The sequence below is a fragment of the Aaosphaeria arxii genome (genome assembly GCF_010015735.1).
Source record: "Aaosphaeria arxii CBS 175.79 unplaced genomic scaffold BU24scaffold_3, whole genome shotgun sequence".
NCBI lineage: Eukaryota > Fungi > Ascomycota > Dothideomycetes > Pleosporales > Aaosphaeria > Aaosphaeria arxii.
Window position 1 is genome coordinate 1,712,119 of NW_022983476.1, and position 17,500 is coordinate 1,729,618.

A 17,500-nucleotide genomic window follows, 5' to 3' on the forward strand; every position below is an offset into this window, starting at 1 on the left:
ATTCGCACGTGGTAAGCCTTCTCGAAGTCTTTGTGCTAAATCCGTCACTGCTCCGGCACCTCACAGGATCTCCTTGCGTTTTCTCTTCGTTAGCCTTCCACTTGTCACTGTGGATAACCCCTGGACGGCCATATTCGGTATCAGTTTGCTACAATAGCTTCGGGTTAATTGGAAAATGCCGACCATGTGGTTCTGCGTCTCTGCAAATCTCACACGAGTCACCAAGTAGCGTAGCGTCGGCACCCTTGAATGACAATAATCAAAGGACATCGTACGCTCTGTCTCCTCTTGGAAAGGCTGCCATGGTGTACAGATATCTGATTGGACCTCAACCCCCAAATCATGCTCATGATCTGCAGCCTCGTCCGAAGATGCATTGACTCGCTGGGGATCTCGGATGATGATGTGCTGGAAGCAGACAAGCGCTTTGCGCCTCGGGCCCTCAAAAGTCGACTGCTCATCCCCTCGCTTACGCGCACGTTTGGCCCAGTCCTTTCAAGTACCACAAGACGATCATCCCGGCTGCCGCATCTCGGCACCTCTCTATGCGGGAAGCCATGTTTTGGCCCTGCCGACAGTGGTGTTCATCGGCGCAATTTCGAAGCGTTATGAATCTACGTCGCAATTCAAAACTCTCCATTTATATCACCAACTCTCCATGTAGCGGTCAAATGGAAAGTCTCCAATGCAACAGACATCGGTACCCCAACCATTATGTGCATGTCAAAGCAGTCAGCACTCAATGCCGAATTGGTGCCGGCGGCACGTGAACATGCAAAGCCCCTGTAACACCACAGAGTGTCCTGGAGCCTTCGCAATCTTCGCAAAATCTTCTAGGCCGTCGCCAGGATTCGAAAACCTGTGAAAACGAGCAATAGCCGCGGACCATAAGGCTACAAGAGACGGATCCCACACGCATGTATGCATGCCTACTTCAATGTACTCCGTACAACAGCGTCAAAAGAAATAATTGTTGGAATAGCAAGCAACCTTGCGCTCATGATTGTCGTTGCAGCAATTGTTCGTAACACAAGACATATTACCCCGGTGCAATGTGCGTCGCTACGATCCAGCGTCGCCCCCTTGGACCAACCCCGTTGCCCTGTTCTCCGCCTTCCACAATAGAATTCTTTCCACTATGCAATCCAATCCTATTGTGGACTTGTCATTCCCGTGGCAACACAATAGGGCAACACTTAGGGTTGCAAGGTTCTCCTTGGATCTCGTGCCAATCCATCCCAGGTTTCTGCCGAAATGGTAAACTACATCTCCGTCCAAGCTCAGAGTAGAAGCTGTTCCTTCAGGGATCTCCCATCCTAACGGTCTCGTACAAACCTGGCCTGAGAGATAACGTTCCAACGCTTTCCCCAGGGTGGCTATTAGGCGAGATGGGCTCTTCGAGAATTTTTCTTGCGCGCCGACCGGCCTTAAAGGACCAGATTTCAAGTAGAAATGAACTCGGCGCAAAAGGGACGATGGGAGCGCGCCCTCAAGACATTCACTTTCCAGACTCGACTACCAAGATGTTGAAGAGCGCCCAATATCTTAACATTACCTCTTACCTGCATAAAATATCGAAATTGTTCGTTATTATAGGCCCAACCCTTGTTATTATGGACATCATTATCGTGAACCAACAGGCCAGCAATCAATCAAGAGGACAGGCTTTTCCAAAAGCAGTACAAGGCGTGGCCAGAACGGGAACTGTCACACTGGACGCGCTACGGATTCGGACGTAATGTGTGTAGACTCCCTGATCATCTCGGCCCCTGTCCATGCGTCGACCGTTTTGAGGATATACTCCGTTATCCATAATGCCACCACATGGTCCCAGGAGCGGCTGAGGAAGATCCAGCTTGAGTCCTGACCACCAACACAATTGTTGCTCTCGGTTAGGCTCTACACGTCCCCGGGTCACTCTCTCAGATGCCAAGTCTGAGATCAGCCGGAATGCACAGCTGCTTCTTCCGCTTCCATTTGGGTCAAGGGTTGTGCCATTGTGGTTGCTATTGTTGCATTGCACACAGCAGAATTTCCAATTCATAGGTAGGTTCACTCGCCGAAGGGGATGTGCCGTCGTAGCGTACATGTTCCGTGGTGCAATACAGTGTAGGAACGGCCATCGGGAATGGCCCTGTGCTCCTGGCGTGGCATTCGAGCTCTCTTGAATAATGTCCAGTTCACCACCACCATTGAAAAGGATGAAACGCACGCGGCTCGTGGCTATAGCCTCTTTAGGTCACGAATTTTGTCTGTACAAGAGATATCCGCATCAGACCCACTCACAGATGAAGCCATGAGCCTCCCTTCCAGCTTTGCAGAACAATCAAGGCCATCCAAGGACTGCATACCAGGGGCGCCTCTCCACGATGATTGTTCCCAGCCGATCGTGATTTCCCGACATGATGTGCGATCCCTTGTTCCAATTGTTGGAATCCCCGCGGGTGCTCTCCTTATCCTTGTCGAACCGAGCAATCAGCTCGTGATGCGTCAGAGCATCGCCTCCACCAGTAACGTTCGCTTCGGGTTGCCGTCCAACTCCCATGTCACTTCTACAAACGCTTAGCGGCATGCAAAACGTCCTAAGTCGCCGAGCATGATTCGCAGACACGGGCTGCCAGAGGATTTAGGTTCCCTTCCGCACCGGTAGCCAAACGCTGCACCGTTTTCAAAGTATACATCAGGGTCCTACCTGGATATGACATAGATAATGGTGCAATAACCGAAGATATAGCGGGGCCGCCTGAGATCCAGTTGCAAAAAGCCATCGAGGCCTTCTCGACCCACGCTCAAGAACTATTGATTCACGGTAGCACACAGCAGTTTACCAGCACGGCGGCTCCACCGCCAGGATACGATCACATTGTACGATGAGTTACAGTACACGGATGTGATAATGGCGCTCTGCGCGGCGTCCTCTGCATCATGGCTCCAGGCAATCGTACGATTTTCTTCGATCCTGACATTTTGCCGGAACATTTCCACCACTTAGAACCTACTGATGCCCCGAGACAACCCCTTGTTTGTGAAGGATGGCGATCGACATATCTTTCCTCCAGAAACAGGATCTGAGGCTAGGGTTGGTCGGTCGCCCGCGTGAAAACCTCTCTACTCCGGTAGCACGTGCGGACTGATCTGAAGCCCTGTAAGTCGTCGTCACACTCATCAATTTTTTGATTTGAATGTGTTGCAGCCCATGCCTACTTGGCTACCAACTGCATCTCCCTGATGTATGGCATTGGGGTCACTCTACTAGCAAACTGATATGTCCTAGGCGCGTGTAAGTAACTGCTACTAGGTGGAAAGTCCATCGACGATGCGATGTGACATTCACGATCCTTCATGCTTTCTAAGAACCCCTCGTCTGGCCATTCCTACTCGTAGATGCCAGCACCTCAGTAGCCATGGGTCTGATCTTCGTTCTGTCCATGGGACCGTCCCATCTGACTCGCGGGACCACTCCCGAGATCGCGGATGATTGCAACCATAAGCTATCTAAGGATCCACTGATCAATATGCAGGAATCAACTTCGCCATAATACGTAGAGCTCCATGACAGTAAGCACACTAGGAGAAGTATTTGGCAGGTGTCGCGGTTTTCTGTACCTTTTTGCATCAACCAACTGGTAGTCTAGCGAATACCCATTGAAATTCTCAGTTGACTACTCCCCATCCCCACTCCAGTCGGTATCTGTTCGGAAGTATCCTTACGGTCAAGAGCCAAACGTCTGCATGCATAGCACAAAGCACGTCAATGTCCGATGCTACTGCACGGTGGAGATTGCAGTTTGGTCTAATGTAGAAACAGGATAACGCTAGACTATCAATGTTCTGCAAGGATTTTCGACAGAATACAATCGGCAGGATGGCAGCCGCTCTCTTCACTAAAGCGGCGAGTCGGCGCGGCGGGAAGACTCAACCTGGATGCCGGGCTGGTGGCTCATTTGCCTTTCCTGCAAACAGTGTTTGTCTGGGATGTTATGTTACTCTACTCGGATCCTTCGAGTGTGTTGCATATCATCATTGGCAATGTGTGTGGAGAAGGCAATAACACAACTCGCGGGATCTCCATGGGTTTCTGCTGATCTGAGATGCGTCAGTCCTCAGCAGAAAGCCTGCTGGATCAATAAGCGCTTTGTGGGGAGCTGGAGGATCATTGTACGACAATGACGACACTTGGATGCTGGGCTTCAACTTTCAACACTCTGGATGCTTGCCACACTTCGATCCTGAGGTATCTGGGGTGGGGCGCTGATCTTGAATGACCGCACGACTGTGGCAGCCACGGGTGAAGAGCATTAGGATGGATTTACCTCAACCTTCTGCCCACTCTGCAGCAATCATACGACCCGTGAGAAGGCATGCATATCTGGGCTCTATCCCCTTCACTTTCGGTCCATCTTTGGCACGAGACAGTATGTTGATGGATCACCGATCTCCTCTCCCACCGCATCGCATCTTACTCGCTACCAATCCTGTAAAGATATTGCAAACACGGCCATTCGTCTTCATAATTCAATAATCTACAGCGCATGACGCATAGTCGATCACTTGTAGTCTGGTCGAATGACGTCCTAGGGATAACATCAATTTTGCCTTGCCGAACCCTCTGTGCAAAGGGGGATCCCAGTCTGACATGGGCGGCAAGTCCGGTTGCATATTGCATCGCCCACAAGCGAACCAGCACAATTTATTACTTCCCGGTCAGCCTCAACACGGTATATGATCTCGATATGAGGCTGGAGAAACTTCGACATGGACGACACCAAATTCGCATGCCCATTACAGATTTTACAACCTTGTTGTTGATCCACGCCCTATAAGAGTGATGAGCAGGCCTTGCAATGTTGTGCACATGCAACTCGACATGACTAAAAATGGTCCAGAATAGATTGAAAGACCCCGGAACCAGCGGCGCCCGTCCAGATTGATTCATATGAGGCATCCGCCTTGGTATCTATCAAATCTCAGTATCGAGCTCAACCATCCGATCGCGCTGCCTGGTGTCCTACAATAGCACCTTGAGGCTCAAATAGCAAACCTCGGGGTAATTACTGTAAACTTGGTCCATGTCATTTCATACTATGTATATATAGGACACGGTATGGAAATATCAGATAGAGCGGTGCGAGGTGGATGGCTCTCGTTACCTTTCAGGTAGAGCAACCCACGGCATCCGATAAAGACAAATGGCTATCTCGTGGTCTGACAATGGCTTCAACATCGTCAGATCACGATTCATGAAAAACATGCTCTCATCGCATCCATGTCTTGAAAACTCTTTTCCTTCCTCTAAGTCATCGGACCGATCCCCATCATCAACACCGCCGTGATCGCTCGCATACATGATGAAACAGAATAATTCTCTCGAGCACATTCATCCATCACAAATGTCGTCGATTCCTTGCCAATGTACCGAGCGCGATCGGCGCCCGGCAAAATACGTGTGAGGATTCCACGCCTGACCGGTCCATCGGTGCAGCCTTTTTGCCTTATACTCGGCGGCCGTGGTTCACATCCATACACAGCCATGTACTAAGCAGAACGCATTGTCGCAGATGCCCTACCGGCTCTGCCAGGAGCTATATCAAACCCGGTAGTGGACGGCCTCATGGTCTGAAGTTGTTTCACACTCTGGAGACGTCGAGAGATATCCCGGTGCCCGAGCAAACGAGCGAATCTCCTGGGTTGCTTACTAACCATCTCTATAACACAGATAAAGTGATGAACTACGAGGATGGTGAAGAACATCATTTCAATATAGACACGAGTCCCTTCCAAGCAATGAATTCTCGGACTCTATTCTTTAATCTTTTGAAACTTCATCGTTCCCAATAAATCGAAAATGAAATACTTTAGTTATTGTGTTGTAGTTTTCCTCCCACCTTATAAAATCATTTCACTCTTTATAAAAACAACCAACGAAGATTGATTGAAACTCCTTGAAGACCACCACGCATGCTTCTGCGTTGTAGAAACCCTATAACGATATTCAAAATGCCTCACTATGCTTTTCAAAAATGTTGAAATAGAATTAACTTTTTGGTGTGGATAGGGTCCTCGTTCAACACGTCTGACAAGTTCTGCGCGTGTGTTGGTCGATTAGTGAGCTTTGAAGAAAGACAAGACGTCTGCAGTAGACCACACGCGCTGTTCCTATGAATTATTCGATTCGTAAGGGTTCGAAGTTCGAAGCCTCAGTAATGGTAGTATTTGATTATCCTGTTATTTGCTCCTATATTTACGATCATGAAGGGCTCCATTGTTGTCGGTGTATTGCATAGGAAATGAATGAAGTAAAGAATAAAGGAAGAGATGGGTAAAGTTTAGCATTAGTCGGGGCTGTTGTAGAAGATGCTTTTCATTCTGTTTTGGCGGGAATATCGTTTACTTCAACTTGGTATGTTCACCCTGTCTTATGCTTTGAGCCATTATCTGTGTCGGATAGATGTGATGCAAGGGGACACGACATGAAGGCTTAATGTGCTACTTATTCATAGGACGACTTTTTTTGGGAGACTGTATGGCATATGTAGTCGAAAAGGATTGCATTATCGTTTATACGCGTAAGTTCATATATGGATCATATTATCAATCTCAGACCCGTTGATTATCAATCCTCGTCCAGATTGGCTTCCCTGTCTTCGAAGACCATGAACTCTCCGGCGTCAGCGCCCATAATTTTCGACCAGATCTCATTGACTTGATCCAAGATGGAGTCATCGAAGGCCAAATCCATTGGGGCCGGGGGGAAGGTAAGTATTTGATCAGATGAACTTGGCTGTGACATTCCTCCGCTCTGTTGTACGTATTGGCAGGTCCAAAGGATGACTGGGCTGGGTGTGACGTCTACTATTGCAAGCAAAGCATCGACAGCGCTTTTGAGGCTAGCTAGGCCAGGCTCACCGACTGTAGAAGTGGACGCGTAAAGTATGCCTATCAACTATAGTCAGTTACATGCATGATGGGTTTGGTGTTGACTAGGTGCAGTAAATAAGGGGTGCATCAGGTTGTCAGAGGATAATTATCTTCAATATGATTCAGATAATGTAGATAAGTATTCGTATGGTTTGATCATCATAACAGCGAAGGAAACATCAGTAAGAAAAGAAGGTTGAGACTTACTTTGACCAGGTGGACATTCCCCTGTATCGCTTGAGTGAACGAAGATGTGAATGGGCGCAGTGTTACGTGCGTCATTGGAATCTTTGAGCAGTGATACCGAGCCAACAGGGAAGACAACAACCGCAGCGGCTGGCGCAGGTGCCTCTTCCGCTATTGGGGGGAACAAAGTGTCGAGGCTTGAGGAGACAATTGTGATGGACCTGGAGCAAGCCAAGTCCCGAGATTGATGCCCCGATCCTTCAGTAACTACGCACTTTGCGGTGACAATTTCACCGTCTTTCAGGCGAAGCTTGACATCAGAAGCTGTATTGTGTGCATCTCCGGTAGGCATAAAGGAAGTATCTAATCCTTTTCCAAGGACGTAGACTCCACCGCCGACTGCCGAAGCACGGCACGCGACTTGGGTGATTTCAGACATACCACCCCATTTTGGTATGACGGCACCGAACCCAGCACCGAAGACGCCAATGGACCGAAGGTGTCTGGCTATGCGTGGTAGTGCAAACTCTGTAGTGGTGTCTTCAGGACTAGCCACGGAGAGCGTGAGAGCTAGCAGTGGCGAATGCAAGGTAGTAGGTACCTTGAACTGCTCCGAGAGGAAGCTATGAAAAGCTTTGTTTCGATGAGGCTGCCATATCTCAGGCTCCTCTTCATACTCGCTGATGAAACGCAAAAATTTCATCAGCGCACGCTTTGCCTTGAAATCAAGTACTTGGTCTTGAAACACGTCTTCTCTGCCATTTGGGACCTTAAGAAGTTGTGCAGGACGAGGGGATTCCTCTGCCCCTGTGCTACCAGAAGCATGTGAAGCGGGTGAGTAGACCCACCAGCTCCCAACAGCGAGGAACTCCAGCTGTCTATAGACTTTGGAAGAGACAAGAAACTGGAGGAGGGTTGATCGAGCGTATATAAGCTGGGGGCTTAACGCAAGACTGTATGCTCTTGATGCACGCAGAGGGGATGCTATAGTAACGGCGTCGGGAGGTGCAGTTTGCGAGGCAGACACTTGGGAAAAGGTAGCGTCGGGTGAATCTACGACGGTAAGCAGGTAACAAAGACGAGAAAAGGGCGGGCGAACAAACCATCATTCATCTTGCTCGCCCACAACTCGGCCTCTTGTAGACTGAAAGCAGCCTCTGCACCGCCATAGTAATCATTTTCATCGACGTGTAGGATCTTCTTCTCTGAGCGCGACAGGGCTCTTCAGGTGCTGCGTCAGTCAGATGGCGTAAAGTCATCAAACATGCGCTGAAAGACGTACAGGGCAAGCAGGGACTGCTGCAGGCCAGTCCCTACGATCACCACGTCCCATTCTGTTTGGTCGAGTGTGTCCATGGTGTTGGGGAGTTTGAAAGGTTGAAGTTGGGCTGGGCGGAAGAACTTAGCTGCGTTCTTAGTGCGAGTATGACTAATCAGAGCCATGAAAACCTTTCTGCATCCTGGCCTCAAATCTCTCCTCCAACGCGCACGCTGAGGACATGGCTTCTGTATAGCAATGGCCGGAAAGCATAGAGGCTTCATTGACTCTTGACGGTGCGCGTGAGAAGGACCCTCGTCCGGTATCTACCGCTTTGGATTTCAACTGAATAAGCGGCTCGAATGTGGCGATACATCTACTACTCTCATTGACATTGATCTGGTTTGTCTGAGAATCTGCTAAGTCTACCCACGACAACAACTTCTGTGATATGAAGGAAGTATACGTTGATGTTCTATTATTTAGAACGGGGGAAAAGAGCAAACCTTTGCAAATCCCTTCGTGTCCAATGTAACGATCGATGGAATACCGGAAGAGTTCCATATTGATCTTGGTCATCTAGTCAAATTACGTGCTGCGAATTCCTCCATGATCTTGTTGAGTTTGGCGGATGATTGGGAACATTTAGATGGGCCGTCTTGCGGATCTCGTGGAACCCCTTGATTTCCGCCAATCAACGCTTATTGTGGCCGGTCATTTCATGCCCCTGAACGACACAAAAAAGTAATGATGAAGTCTGCAAATTGTTACCTTTATAGTTACGACGTAAACTTCAAATCCATCACAAAAAAACCACTCGTTCCTAAAGGTGCATATCTTCAATGGTCTAGTGGTCATGATTTTCGCATGTCAATATCCTCTCGGATTACCCGGCGTAGGAGACGGAGAGTCATATCTTTTTCGTTTGCCTTTTTGGCCATGTTTGTGATTGTTGTGGAAATGAAAGTTGTGGTGAGCTGGGTGAATGCACGTGATTCACACCTGGGCTGTACTCCAGACTTTTCGGATTCTCCACCAGGGCAGGACAGTGGTTAATTTTCGCAAGTGTATTTTTGGTACTATTTGTGAGGATTGATGCCTATTAGTCCAGGCTACTACCTTTAGTGTGTGTCCGTAATGGTGAGCGCCTTGCCCGTAGCAAAGGTCTTCATCTGACGAGTCTCCGATCAACGGGCACCATGGTCTATATATAGAGCATTTTACCCTTCACGAGCTAAGTTGCTGTCTTTGGGTAGGTTGCATGTTGTTGGATTTGGGGTTGACCTTCCCATTGTCTGAGGGCGGTTGTCATGTGGATACTAGAGAAATGACATAAGGCAGATTCATCACGGCCTACGGGGAAAACATAGTGTTTTAATTGATGTTTATTTCATTCTTGAAGCTTCTGTCTATCTTTGATGATGCAGCTTATGGCTTCTCATACCCAAGTTTGAGTCCGTCCATGAAGTGCATATCTCAAGCTGTAGTCAGCGTGACATCTACAACTTGGCAAGAACGGCGTCGGCACCAGAGACCTGACATTCGTTAGTGTCTGTACTATGGATGAGGTGATGTGGAAAATATAAAAAAGCAGATTGCATCCGTATATTCGCTCAGTGTGTACTTACGGTGACCTGGCCAGGAGACTCCTCGTGGTCGGCATAGACGATCTTGCCGTCAGTGCCGATGGCGATGGCCCAACGTCCACTGTCCACGTGTTAGCAAAAACTCTCCATGTTCGGTGTTTCTTAACATACTTGCGGTCAGGGCCAGCACTCCAGCCGTGGTTCTTGGAAAGACCAGACTTTGTGTCGCTGAGGAAGAGCTAATGTTGTATTAATAATCTGCATCCGTAGATGATCATTGTATTTGATCCCGTTACTTACAATATCATCACCCTGAATGCCGTTGATCTTGCCCCAAGCATTCATCACCCAAGCGTCATTTGAGGCAATGACAGCGACGACATCGACACCCTTGCTCTTGAACTCGCCGAGCTTCGCAATGTATCCAGGAAGGTGGTTGGCCTGGCAGCTGGGAGTGAACGCGCCTATGCCGTGGTGTTAATTGCGGCCTAAAAGTATGTGACGGCGGTGCAACAAACCGGGGACGGAGAAAAGAACCACCTTCTTGCCCTTCCATTCCTTGCTCGCATCGTATTCTTGAGGACGGCCGCAAGTCTTGGGGTCGGAGTCAATGATAGGGACCCAGCTATGTATCTCTCCGTTAGCTAAGAGCTCCGTACTTTGTGCTTGGTGGGGTTGTATTGTTAGATGCCGGACAGGAACGGGACTCACTCAAACTTGACCCCTTCCGGGAAGCCGTCGCCAACCTGTAGAGGTGCCATACTGAGCAATTGAAGTTTGGGATTGAGAAATTGAGTAGTGCTGGTAGAGTGAGAGTCGGAAGCAATTGAGAGGAAGTTGTGTCTCGGTGCGGATACAAGTGAAGCTTCAGCCGTCTGTTCGGCATGGTGGGGCACTAATGACGCCATAAGGGCCTCGTGGCACCTTCGGAGGGCTTAATCATCGTCGTTGACTAGTTAGTAACTAGTTAGTTACCTCAGTGTCTAGATATTCCATGTTCGGGACCCTAATTCCAGATTCCAGATTCCAAATCATGCCCAATAATAGGGACGGTTTCAGTTTCGTGCAACGGAGCCATGCCTATGAACCCTGAATGAGTTCAGACATCTCCGCGTCTTTTCCGCATCGGCACCATCCGAGCATGCCGTATCGATCGCTGCCGTACGATTACGAGCGGGATGAGCACTAGACTAATTGCGACGGCGCCCTATGATAACGGTGAAGATGGCTTTTGAACGTCAATCGGCATTATTGCCGTTTGCTTATGAAGGACGGCATGTGAAGTATCATTCAACGACAGTAGGTATATATAGGCTGCTCTTTCCGAGCATTGGACCATTATCATCATCATCATCATCATCATCATCATCAACATATTCAGTATTCCTCACAGCTATACCTACTATCTTTGAAGTCCACCTTCCGTCCAATCAAGTAATTGATATCCTGAATCATTTGTATCAATCCAACATGTCTCTTCCTCCGCCTTTCACGAAAGAAACCGCTCATCTCAAGGTTAAGAAAGCTCAAGATTTGTGGAATACCCAGTAAGACCTCATGACCTGAACTCTCTTGCACCCGCTAACTTTTAGCAGAGATCCTGCCAGAATTGCACAGGCATACACGCCTGACTCTGTTTGGCGTAACCGTGGATCCTTTCTCTCGGGAACTGCTGCGATTGAGGAATTCTTGACCGCGAAATGGGCAAAGGAAACCAGCTACACGCTTCGTAAGGAGCTCTTCGCCTTTACCGACAACAAGATCGCAGTGCAGTTCTGGTACGAATTCCAGGACAAAAATGACGGTATGAAATGGAAGCGTTGTTATGGGCTCGAGGATTGGACCTTTGCAGAGGACGGCAAGATGAAAAAGCGACATATGAGCGGCAACGATATTACTATCAACGAGGCCGGTAAGTTATCACCCACTAGCCAGGTCCATGTTCACTATGCTCATTGTATATTTAGATCGATGGTTCAAAGATGGTGTTGATGTCAACGAGGTACCCCTCAGTGCGTCGCACTGGTAGGGTCATTGCGGAGAAAAGTACGTTTTCGAAACGGGGTATCATTTGACGCGCTTGTATATATGAACTTGAAGAGGAAGGCTGGGGCTCAGGCCGGAGGAGTGTCGTGTATCACGACGAGAATGTATTTAGAATCTAAGCATGGGATTAGCCTGTGCTTGTCGCTCACTCTGTCTCATTACATACCTGGTACAATGACAAGCTCATTTTTCTTCGTCCGTAACCTAAGTAGCTTGACTTCATCCTCAGTGTCCAGTCCGTCGACCAAGTCACCAGCTGCTGTCAAAAACGACCAAACCATGCTTGCGACATCCTCCGCATTGTGTATGCCACCCTCTTTCCTCGTGTTGGTGTAATTGTCCGCGCTTGTCTCGCTCGATGCTGGCAGCGTGCTGTTCGGATTTGCGGATGCACTTTTCGAAATCAGACCCGACGTACGGACAATGGCACCGGTGTCGCGAGCTAGGACGAGGGTGCTTTGAACCCCAGGTTTTTGACTGAGGCGCGTAAGTAGAGCGAGTGTGTCGTCTGGCTACAATGGCGTTAGCAAAGAATTCTAGCTCGAATAACCCAATTACGCACTGTGTTTTGGGCCATCGCAGCCAAATGATAACGCAGAGTATTGACGCAGAGTATTGACAGAGAGGGCGCGCAATTTCACTATCGAGGCTCGGAGGTACCCAGGCTGTTATTAATGTTTGTTGGCAGTGGATCTGCGGAGCTGGTCTGCCAAGGCGGCAAGTCTAGAACGGATTAGCGCAAGATGATTGAACCAAAATTTCAGAAACAGATATCAGCTCTTTTTCACGAGAAAACACGATTCAGATCAGGATTAGAGTTGCCACCACTGTTCATCTACGCCTGTGTTTCTGTATGTTCATGTGCCGAGGATAAATCCTACTTCAAGGAAACGTTTGGGTAGCGAAACACGCAGACAAGATGGGCTCAAGCGCGAAAAGAAAGAAGGAAAAGAAACAGGATTTCCAGGTAAAACTTCTAGATAAATTAGATTCCTAGCCTATTTGCTGACCATGAGGGCAGAAAACTAAACTCAAAGTTGGCAAAACGAAGCCAAAGGCTGCCAATTTCACAGACACAAGCTTTAAAGCCAAATGTAAGATCAACCCAACGCCATAAATCCTGACGAGTAACCTAACAATTCATAGCAATCGTCTTGACGCAACAATCGATATCTGCAAATGCACCTACTGTCGCTGCACAGTGTGCACATCATCTTGGTCTACTCACGCACAAATCTGATAACCAAAGACGCGACTCTCTTTCTTATTTGACAACCGCAATTGCGACCAATCTTCCCGGCACTCCACTTCCCCAACCGGCCTCAGTCATCATTCCCGCAGTCCAAAGATTGATTCTGGATGGAACTAACTCCGTCCGCCAGCAGCTTTTGAAGCTCTTGCAAGTTCTTCCAAAGGCAGATATCGCCGGTCACAGCGATCAGCTCCTGCTTCATACCCGAGCAGGTATGACGCATCTATCCACGGATATTAGAATATTCGCGCTGGACGTCCTTGAATGGCTGCTTTCGATAGCGGGCGATGAAGTTGTCAGTTGCGCGGGCGGATGGGTGAAGATGCTGAAATGTTTCCTTGGCCTCCTGGGCTGGCAGAGCGAGGTCGTCGGCAAGTGGTCTGCGCCGAAATCGTTTGGCAAGTCTGGAGGTGACGCCAAAGTGCAAGTCAAGCAAATGAACGCATTAAGCTCTTTCCTCAGGGCAGGATTGGTACCATCACAGACAACGCCGCAGGGCTCGTCAGGGGGACAAAGTTTTCCTCTGTGGCAAATTGAGCATCACAAATTGTCCGACCGCTCGAACGCATTCGCACATTTGAATCTATTCGGATCTGCACGAGACGAGGAAGCTGAGATGTATGAAGATAGGGAAGATAGGCAACGAGTGTTCCACGATCGCGCGAAGGCTGCCGTTACTGTAGGACTCGATATTGCCACCAAGGGTGGTGGCGAGCTCGGAAGAGCTGCTGCTCAGATGCGGAAAGTTGTACGTGAAGGAATGTCGGATTATCACGGAGAAGAAACAATTGCATAGGTACTTTGCCTTCCAGGAGTCAAGGAGCGTATGGTCGAAATTATTTAATACCCAAATTAGTGCTGAATATATTTACCGAAATTTCTATTTGAACTAATTGACTCTGGTAATGCATCGGCATAAGAGGTGACGCTTGCCGCCACCTAAAACCCAAGACTGCTATTGGCTGATGATATGTTGTTGAAGGTATGCAATGAAATGGTATATTTGCAGTTCGTAATTCATAAATAGTGTAAGTGACTGGCTATGCATGTTCATAATAAGAATGCCGTGTCCATAACGCAGTGAGCACCGACTGCAGAGCAAGAGCCACAAGTTCACGGCCCTTTTTTGTAAGGATTGAATGTGGCTGGTGCGATTGCTCTCTTCGGTCCAGTAGAAGCAGTTGGAGAATTGGAATTATGTGCGAGCGGAATAACTCCCTGCTCTGCAGTATTTGAAGGACGACGGAAAGAGCTCAGAAGATTTTGGCGCTCTTCCTCTATTTCAGTGTCGGAAGTGAGATCAATTACACCGTCTTCAAATGGTTCAAGTGACCAAGAAGGTGGAGGGCGCTTGCGCGGTCTTGGAGGAGCTGGCTTTACCGGTTGAGTGTCTTTCACCACGTTTCGCCTCAGATCCCGGTTTTCTGATGGCTGCATGGCGTTCGGTTTGCTGGGAATATTCGAACTTTGTAGTGCTGGCGAAGAGTACACGTTCGCGTTACTCATTTGCCCCCCGGCATGGGGGGTAATAGTATTCTGCACTGAGTGATTCGGATACGGTGACGGGAATGAGCTCAGCAAACTCTCAGACGGAATGGGCTCGGAGCTCCATACCATTGGGGCAGTAGGTGCACGGAAGTCATCTGGCCAAGGGTAACTTTGTTGATGGACCTCCATAGCATTTGGAGTTGGAACCATGGGCGAGTTTGGGATAAGTAAAGGTCGAATCGGCGCCGGGTGGGACGCAGGAGTTGGCTTTTTCGGTCCTGATATGACTAGAGTCTGACTTTTGGCCGGAAAAATTGTTCTGGAGTTTACACTATCCTGTTGATGATCTACTGCTGACCCACTGCCCACCCGTGGCCTCTTGCTCTTATGCGAAGTATCGTTGAACGGAGCATCATGACGGAGTGTTGATGGAGAATTTGCAGTGGGTATTTGTGGTTCAGATACACTGGCACCGCTCTGTAGCATGGTAGGGGAAAAGCTCGGTTCTGGTTTTGTAGCACTTTGCAACAATGGCCTCGACACTCTCACCGACCGATCGATAGTAGTTCCATTGATAGCCCCTCGATATTTTTCTAGATTGTCGATGTAATCCCAGATGTACCTCCACACCGGCCTGTTCATTCTCAAATCCACAAAATTCTCGCGGAGCTGGTTACGGAGATAACGAATATCGCCCAGGAGTAATCCATTGCTTCTTGTCTCGGAGTACATCGAGATCAGCACAGTAACGGCCACCAGCTCGATTGGTGCAAAAGTTTGGACACCTTTCAATTTGCGACCAATGTTTGTGAATACATCTGGATCGTTCTTGATGAGTTCCTTGAACGTGTTGAAGACATTCGCTAGATGTGACTTGAGTCTATCGTCAAGTGCAGCTTTATTATGCAGGAGTTTAGGAAGGGCGGTATAATTGGTTCGCAGTATTGGGATGCCGTTTGCGTTAGTAGGATGCTCGACCTCGAGAATCTGGCTAAAGCATGAGAGTGCCATTTGGAAGTCTTTCGCGCGAGAGCGATCTTTGAGAAGTTCAAATATAGTGGGGAAGTCTTGTACGAACAACTTCCCCAACTCTTGCCATGGCCCGCTCTGAGCTCGCATTTTCTCTGCAGCAGTGAGCTGCATTCCAAGCTGTACCCTTGCAAAAAGATCTTCTTCTTGTTCTGATGACAGGTCTTTGTATTCGAATGAGCAGAATTCCTTCGCAAGGAACTCCTTTTGCTGAGTTTCCGATAGAACCTTGCGAGACCTGCCCTCGGGATGCTCACAGAAGAACCTGTAAAGTCAGCAGTGGCTAGTGAGATTAGACTGTTCTTCACCTACCATTTGTTTCCTTGATAATCCTGGCAAGGCACGAGACCTTTCACAAACGCGCGGACAGACGAAAGTCTCTGTTTGCCATCGACGCAAATTAGAGTCACTGAGTTGGGATCCCCACCTGATGCTTTCCTGTTGAGAATGATAGGCGGGATGTAGAAATTCTCTGCGTTATTGATTGTTAGCACCGAATTTTGAGTTTTTGTTGGCCTTGACTAGGTGATTTTGCCTACCCATCAAAGAGTTGACCAAGTTCGTCATGCGCTCAGCAGTCCATACGACCTCGCGCTGATATTCGGGATCAATGTCGATTTTTCCCCTTTCAAGCCCATCTGAGTGTAGGAATTAGTTCGTGGCGGTAAGACAATGGGTGCTTGGACGTACCGATTAGGTATGCCAGACTTCTCATGAAGACTCCTGGCTGAGACAGCTGAGGACGTGACCTATACGCGTTGGCGTCGAACTCGCCAGGAAGATCGCCGCGCTCGCCCGACTCGTCGACAGCGAAGTCGATAGCGAAGTCCTTGTCGTCATCATCGTCTACCTCTTCTTGTTTGAACAAAGTCTGCACAAATAAGTAAAGTGATATAGGTCGACGACCGGATACCAACTCACCTGGCTGGGGGTCAAGTTCATCGCCAACCCTGGCATACTATTAGCTGCCCACCTGTAGTTAGTTGTAGAATATGTAAAGGCGGCTAGGCGCTCTTGGACTAGTAAATGATTGATCAGCTTAGTCAGCTCCAGAGGGACTGCAGTGTGCAGTGTGCTGGTTCTTAGTGGTTCTTTACAGTCAAGAGAGGGGGCTAAATAGGCGGCAAAAGGCAGGTAAAGTAATGTGGAGAAGTGTTACGGATGAACCGAACAGTGACGATTCATCCGTAACATCTTTACTTCTATCCTATCCTATCCTATCCTATTCTATTAGTTATACTGTACTTTTTTAAGTAAACATAATAACGTACTGGACGGGCGAGCTGATCAGACGGGCGAGCTGATCACTCTGCCAAGACCACACCAACTTTTCAGTTACCACAGCAATTTATCACAGCAACAAATAATCTATAGTAAAATAATAGTAACTACTCTAACTAGGGACTATTTCTACATCTTTTTTACATGTACGTGAGTTATGCCCAGCCTTGCCGCACTGCCTGCAGCGCCTCTGAGTTAGCTCGTCTCTATCAACGCGCGCCTTCTTCTTGCCATTCTTCCCATTACTACAAGCCCTAAACTCTTTAAGAGCAGTTAATCGAGCGCCTTCCTCTATTGTAAGGGTACCTTCCTTCTGTAATCGCTTTCTTTTATGCGATCTACGTCGCGTGGCGGCTTCGTTAGCTGCTTGAAGCTCAGCAACCTGAGAGCGCAGTAGTACGATTGAATGCACCATCTGCGCAGCGCCCTTGGTAAGCTGATCAAGCGACTCAACCA

General features: G+C 48.5%; 7 protein-coding genes across 7 annotated transcripts; 2 read left to right on the forward strand and 5 right to left on the reverse strand.

Annotated features, from left to right (window-relative positions):
- Positions 1–1,648: 1,648 nt before the first annotated feature.
- On the reverse strand, positions 1,649–2,545 carry BU24DRAFT_407467 (uncharacterized protein; the record flags this gene model as incomplete). Its single annotated transcript, XM_033525811.1, has 3 exons — positions 1,649–2,223; positions 2,287–2,306; positions 2,352–2,545. 3 exons carry the CDS (start codon positions 2,543–2,545, stop codon positions 1,649–1,651), a joined length of 789 nt encoding a protein of 262 aa, XP_033385783.1.
- Positions 2,546–6,342: 3,797 nt separating this feature from the next.
- On the reverse strand, positions 6,343–8,472 carry BU24DRAFT_420497 (FAD/NAD(P)-binding domain-containing protein). Its single transcript, XM_033527485.1, has 3 exons — positions 8,208–8,472; positions 7,126–8,157; positions 6,343–6,936 (listed from the first exon to the last, which is right to left on the reverse strand). The coding sequence occupies exons 1-3, from the start codon at positions 8,215–8,217 to the stop codon at positions 6,614–6,616; spliced, it is 1,365 nt and encodes a 454-aa protein (XP_033385784.1). The 5' UTR covers positions 8,218–8,472; the 3' UTR covers positions 6,343–6,613.
- A 1,260-nt stretch (positions 8,473–9,732) lies between these two features.
- Positions 9,733–10,796, reverse strand: BU24DRAFT_420498 (AhpC/TSA family protein-like protein). Its single transcript, XM_033527486.1, has 6 exons — positions 10,660–10,796; positions 10,467–10,573; positions 10,249–10,412; positions 10,120–10,187; positions 9,991–10,069; positions 9,733–9,897 (listed from the first exon to the last, which is right to left on the reverse strand). The coding sequence occupies exons 1-6, from the start codon at positions 10,707–10,709 to the stop codon at positions 9,862–9,864; spliced, it is 504 nt and encodes a 167-aa protein (XP_033385785.1). The 5' UTR covers positions 10,710–10,796; the 3' UTR covers positions 9,733–9,861.
- Positions 10,797–10,947: 151 nt separating this feature from the next.
- BU24DRAFT_420499 (DUF1348-domain-containing protein) lies at positions 10,948–12,194 on the forward strand. Its single transcript, XM_033527487.1, has 3 exons — positions 10,948–11,495; positions 11,544–11,860; positions 11,916–12,194. The coding sequence occupies exons 1-3, from the start codon at positions 11,419–11,421 to the stop codon at positions 11,975–11,977; spliced, it is 456 nt and encodes a 151-aa protein (XP_033385786.1). The 5' UTR covers positions 10,948–11,418; the 3' UTR covers positions 11,978–12,194.
- On the reverse strand, positions 11,918–12,649 carry BU24DRAFT_420500 (uncharacterized protein). Its single transcript, XM_033527488.1, has 3 exons — positions 12,557–12,649; positions 12,161–12,506; positions 11,918–12,109 (listed from the first exon to the last, which is right to left on the reverse strand). The coding sequence occupies exons 1-3, from the start codon at positions 12,569–12,571 to the stop codon at positions 12,063–12,065; spliced, it is 408 nt and encodes a 135-aa protein (XP_033385787.1). The 5' UTR covers positions 12,572–12,649; the 3' UTR covers positions 11,918–12,062.
- A 135-nt stretch (positions 12,650–12,784) lies between these two features.
- BU24DRAFT_388710 (rRNA processing protein Ipi1) lies at positions 12,785–14,120 on the forward strand. Its single transcript, XM_033525015.1, has 3 exons — positions 12,785–12,961; positions 13,016–13,088; positions 13,141–14,120. Exons 1-3 carry the CDS (start codon positions 12,914–12,916, stop codon positions 14,040–14,042), a joined length of 1,023 nt encoding a protein of 340 aa, XP_033385788.1. The 5' UTR covers positions 12,785–12,913; the 3' UTR covers positions 14,043–14,120.
- On the reverse strand, positions 14,101–16,827 carry BU24DRAFT_490615 (uncharacterized protein). The gene is made up of 5 exons (XM_033533727.1): positions 16,685–16,827; positions 16,454–16,634; positions 16,303–16,401; positions 16,076–16,235; positions 14,101–16,028 (listed from the first exon to the last, which is right to left on the reverse strand). Exons 1-5 carry the CDS (start codon positions 16,718–16,720, stop codon positions 14,360–14,362), a joined length of 2,145 nt encoding a protein of 714 aa, XP_033385789.1. The 5' UTR covers positions 16,721–16,827; the 3' UTR covers positions 14,101–14,359.
- Positions 16,828–17,500: the final 673 nt, after the last annotated feature.

What these genes read in the sequence shown, in the direction of transcription:
- BU24DRAFT_420497 (XM_033527485.1), bottom strand. An exon ending in GGAATGTCCACCTGGTCAAA is followed by an intron (nt 6,937 to 7,125) that starts GTAAGTCTCAAC and finishes TATAGTTGATAG; the next exon opens with GCATACTTTACGCGTCCACT.
- BU24DRAFT_420498 (XM_033527486.1), bottom strand. Translation starts at nt 10,709, where the DNA reads ATGGCACCTCTACAGGTTGGCGACGGCTTCCCGGAAGGGGTCAAGTTT. An exon ending in GGTTCTTTTCTCCGTCCCCG is followed by an intron (nt 10,413 to 10,466) that starts GTTTGTTGCACC and finishes ACCACGGCATAG; the next exon opens with GCGCGTTCACTCCCAGCTGC. An exon ending in AGTCTCCTGGCCAGGTCACC is followed by an intron (nt 9,898 to 9,990) that starts GTAAGTACACAC and finishes AACGAATGTCAG; the next exon opens with GTCTCTGGTGCCGACGCCGT.
- BU24DRAFT_420499 (XM_033527487.1), top strand. Translation starts at nt 11,419, where the DNA reads ATGTCTCTTCCTCCGCCTTTCACGAAAGAAACCGCTCATCTCAAGGTT. An exon ending in CAAGATTTGTGGAATACCCA is followed by an intron (nt 11,496 to 11,543) that starts GTAAGACCTCAT and finishes AACTTTTAGCAG; the next exon opens with AGATCCTGCCAGAATTGCAC. An exon ending in TATTACTATCAACGAGGCCG is followed by an intron (nt 11,861 to 11,915) that starts GTAAGTTATCAC and finishes TTGTATATTTAG; the next exon opens with ATCGATGGTTCAAAGATGGT.
- BU24DRAFT_420500 (XM_033527488.1), bottom strand. An exon ending in TGAGCTTGTCATTGTACCAG is followed by an intron (nt 12,110 to 12,160) that starts GTATGTAATGAG and finishes TCCCATGCTTAG; the next exon opens with ATTCTAAATACATTCTCGTC.
- BU24DRAFT_388710 (XM_033525015.1), top strand. Translation starts at nt 12,914, where the DNA reads ATGGGCTCAAGCGCGAAAAGAAAGAAGGAAAAGAAACAGGATTTCCAG. An exon ending in AAAAGAAACAGGATTTCCAG is followed by an intron (nt 12,962 to 13,015) that starts GTAAAACTTCTA and finishes CCATGAGGGCAG; the next exon opens with AAAACTAAACTCAAAGTTGG. An exon ending in CACAAGCTTTAAAGCCAAAT is followed by an intron (nt 13,089 to 13,140) that starts GTAAGATCAACC and finishes AACAATTCATAG; the next exon opens with CAATCGTCTTGACGCAACAA.
- BU24DRAFT_490615 (XM_033533727.1), bottom strand. Translation starts at nt 16,720, where the DNA reads ATGCCAGGGTTGGCGATGAACTTGACCCCCAGCCAG. An exon ending in TGAACTTGACCCCCAGCCAG is followed by an intron (nt 16,635 to 16,684) that starts GTGAGTTGGTAT and finishes TTATTTGTGCAG; the next exon opens with ACTTTGTTCAAACAAGAAGA. An exon ending in GATTATCAAGGAAACAAATG is followed by an intron (nt 16,029 to 16,075) that starts GTAGGTGAAGAA and finishes CTGACTTTACAG; the next exon opens with GTTCTTCTGTGAGCATCCCG.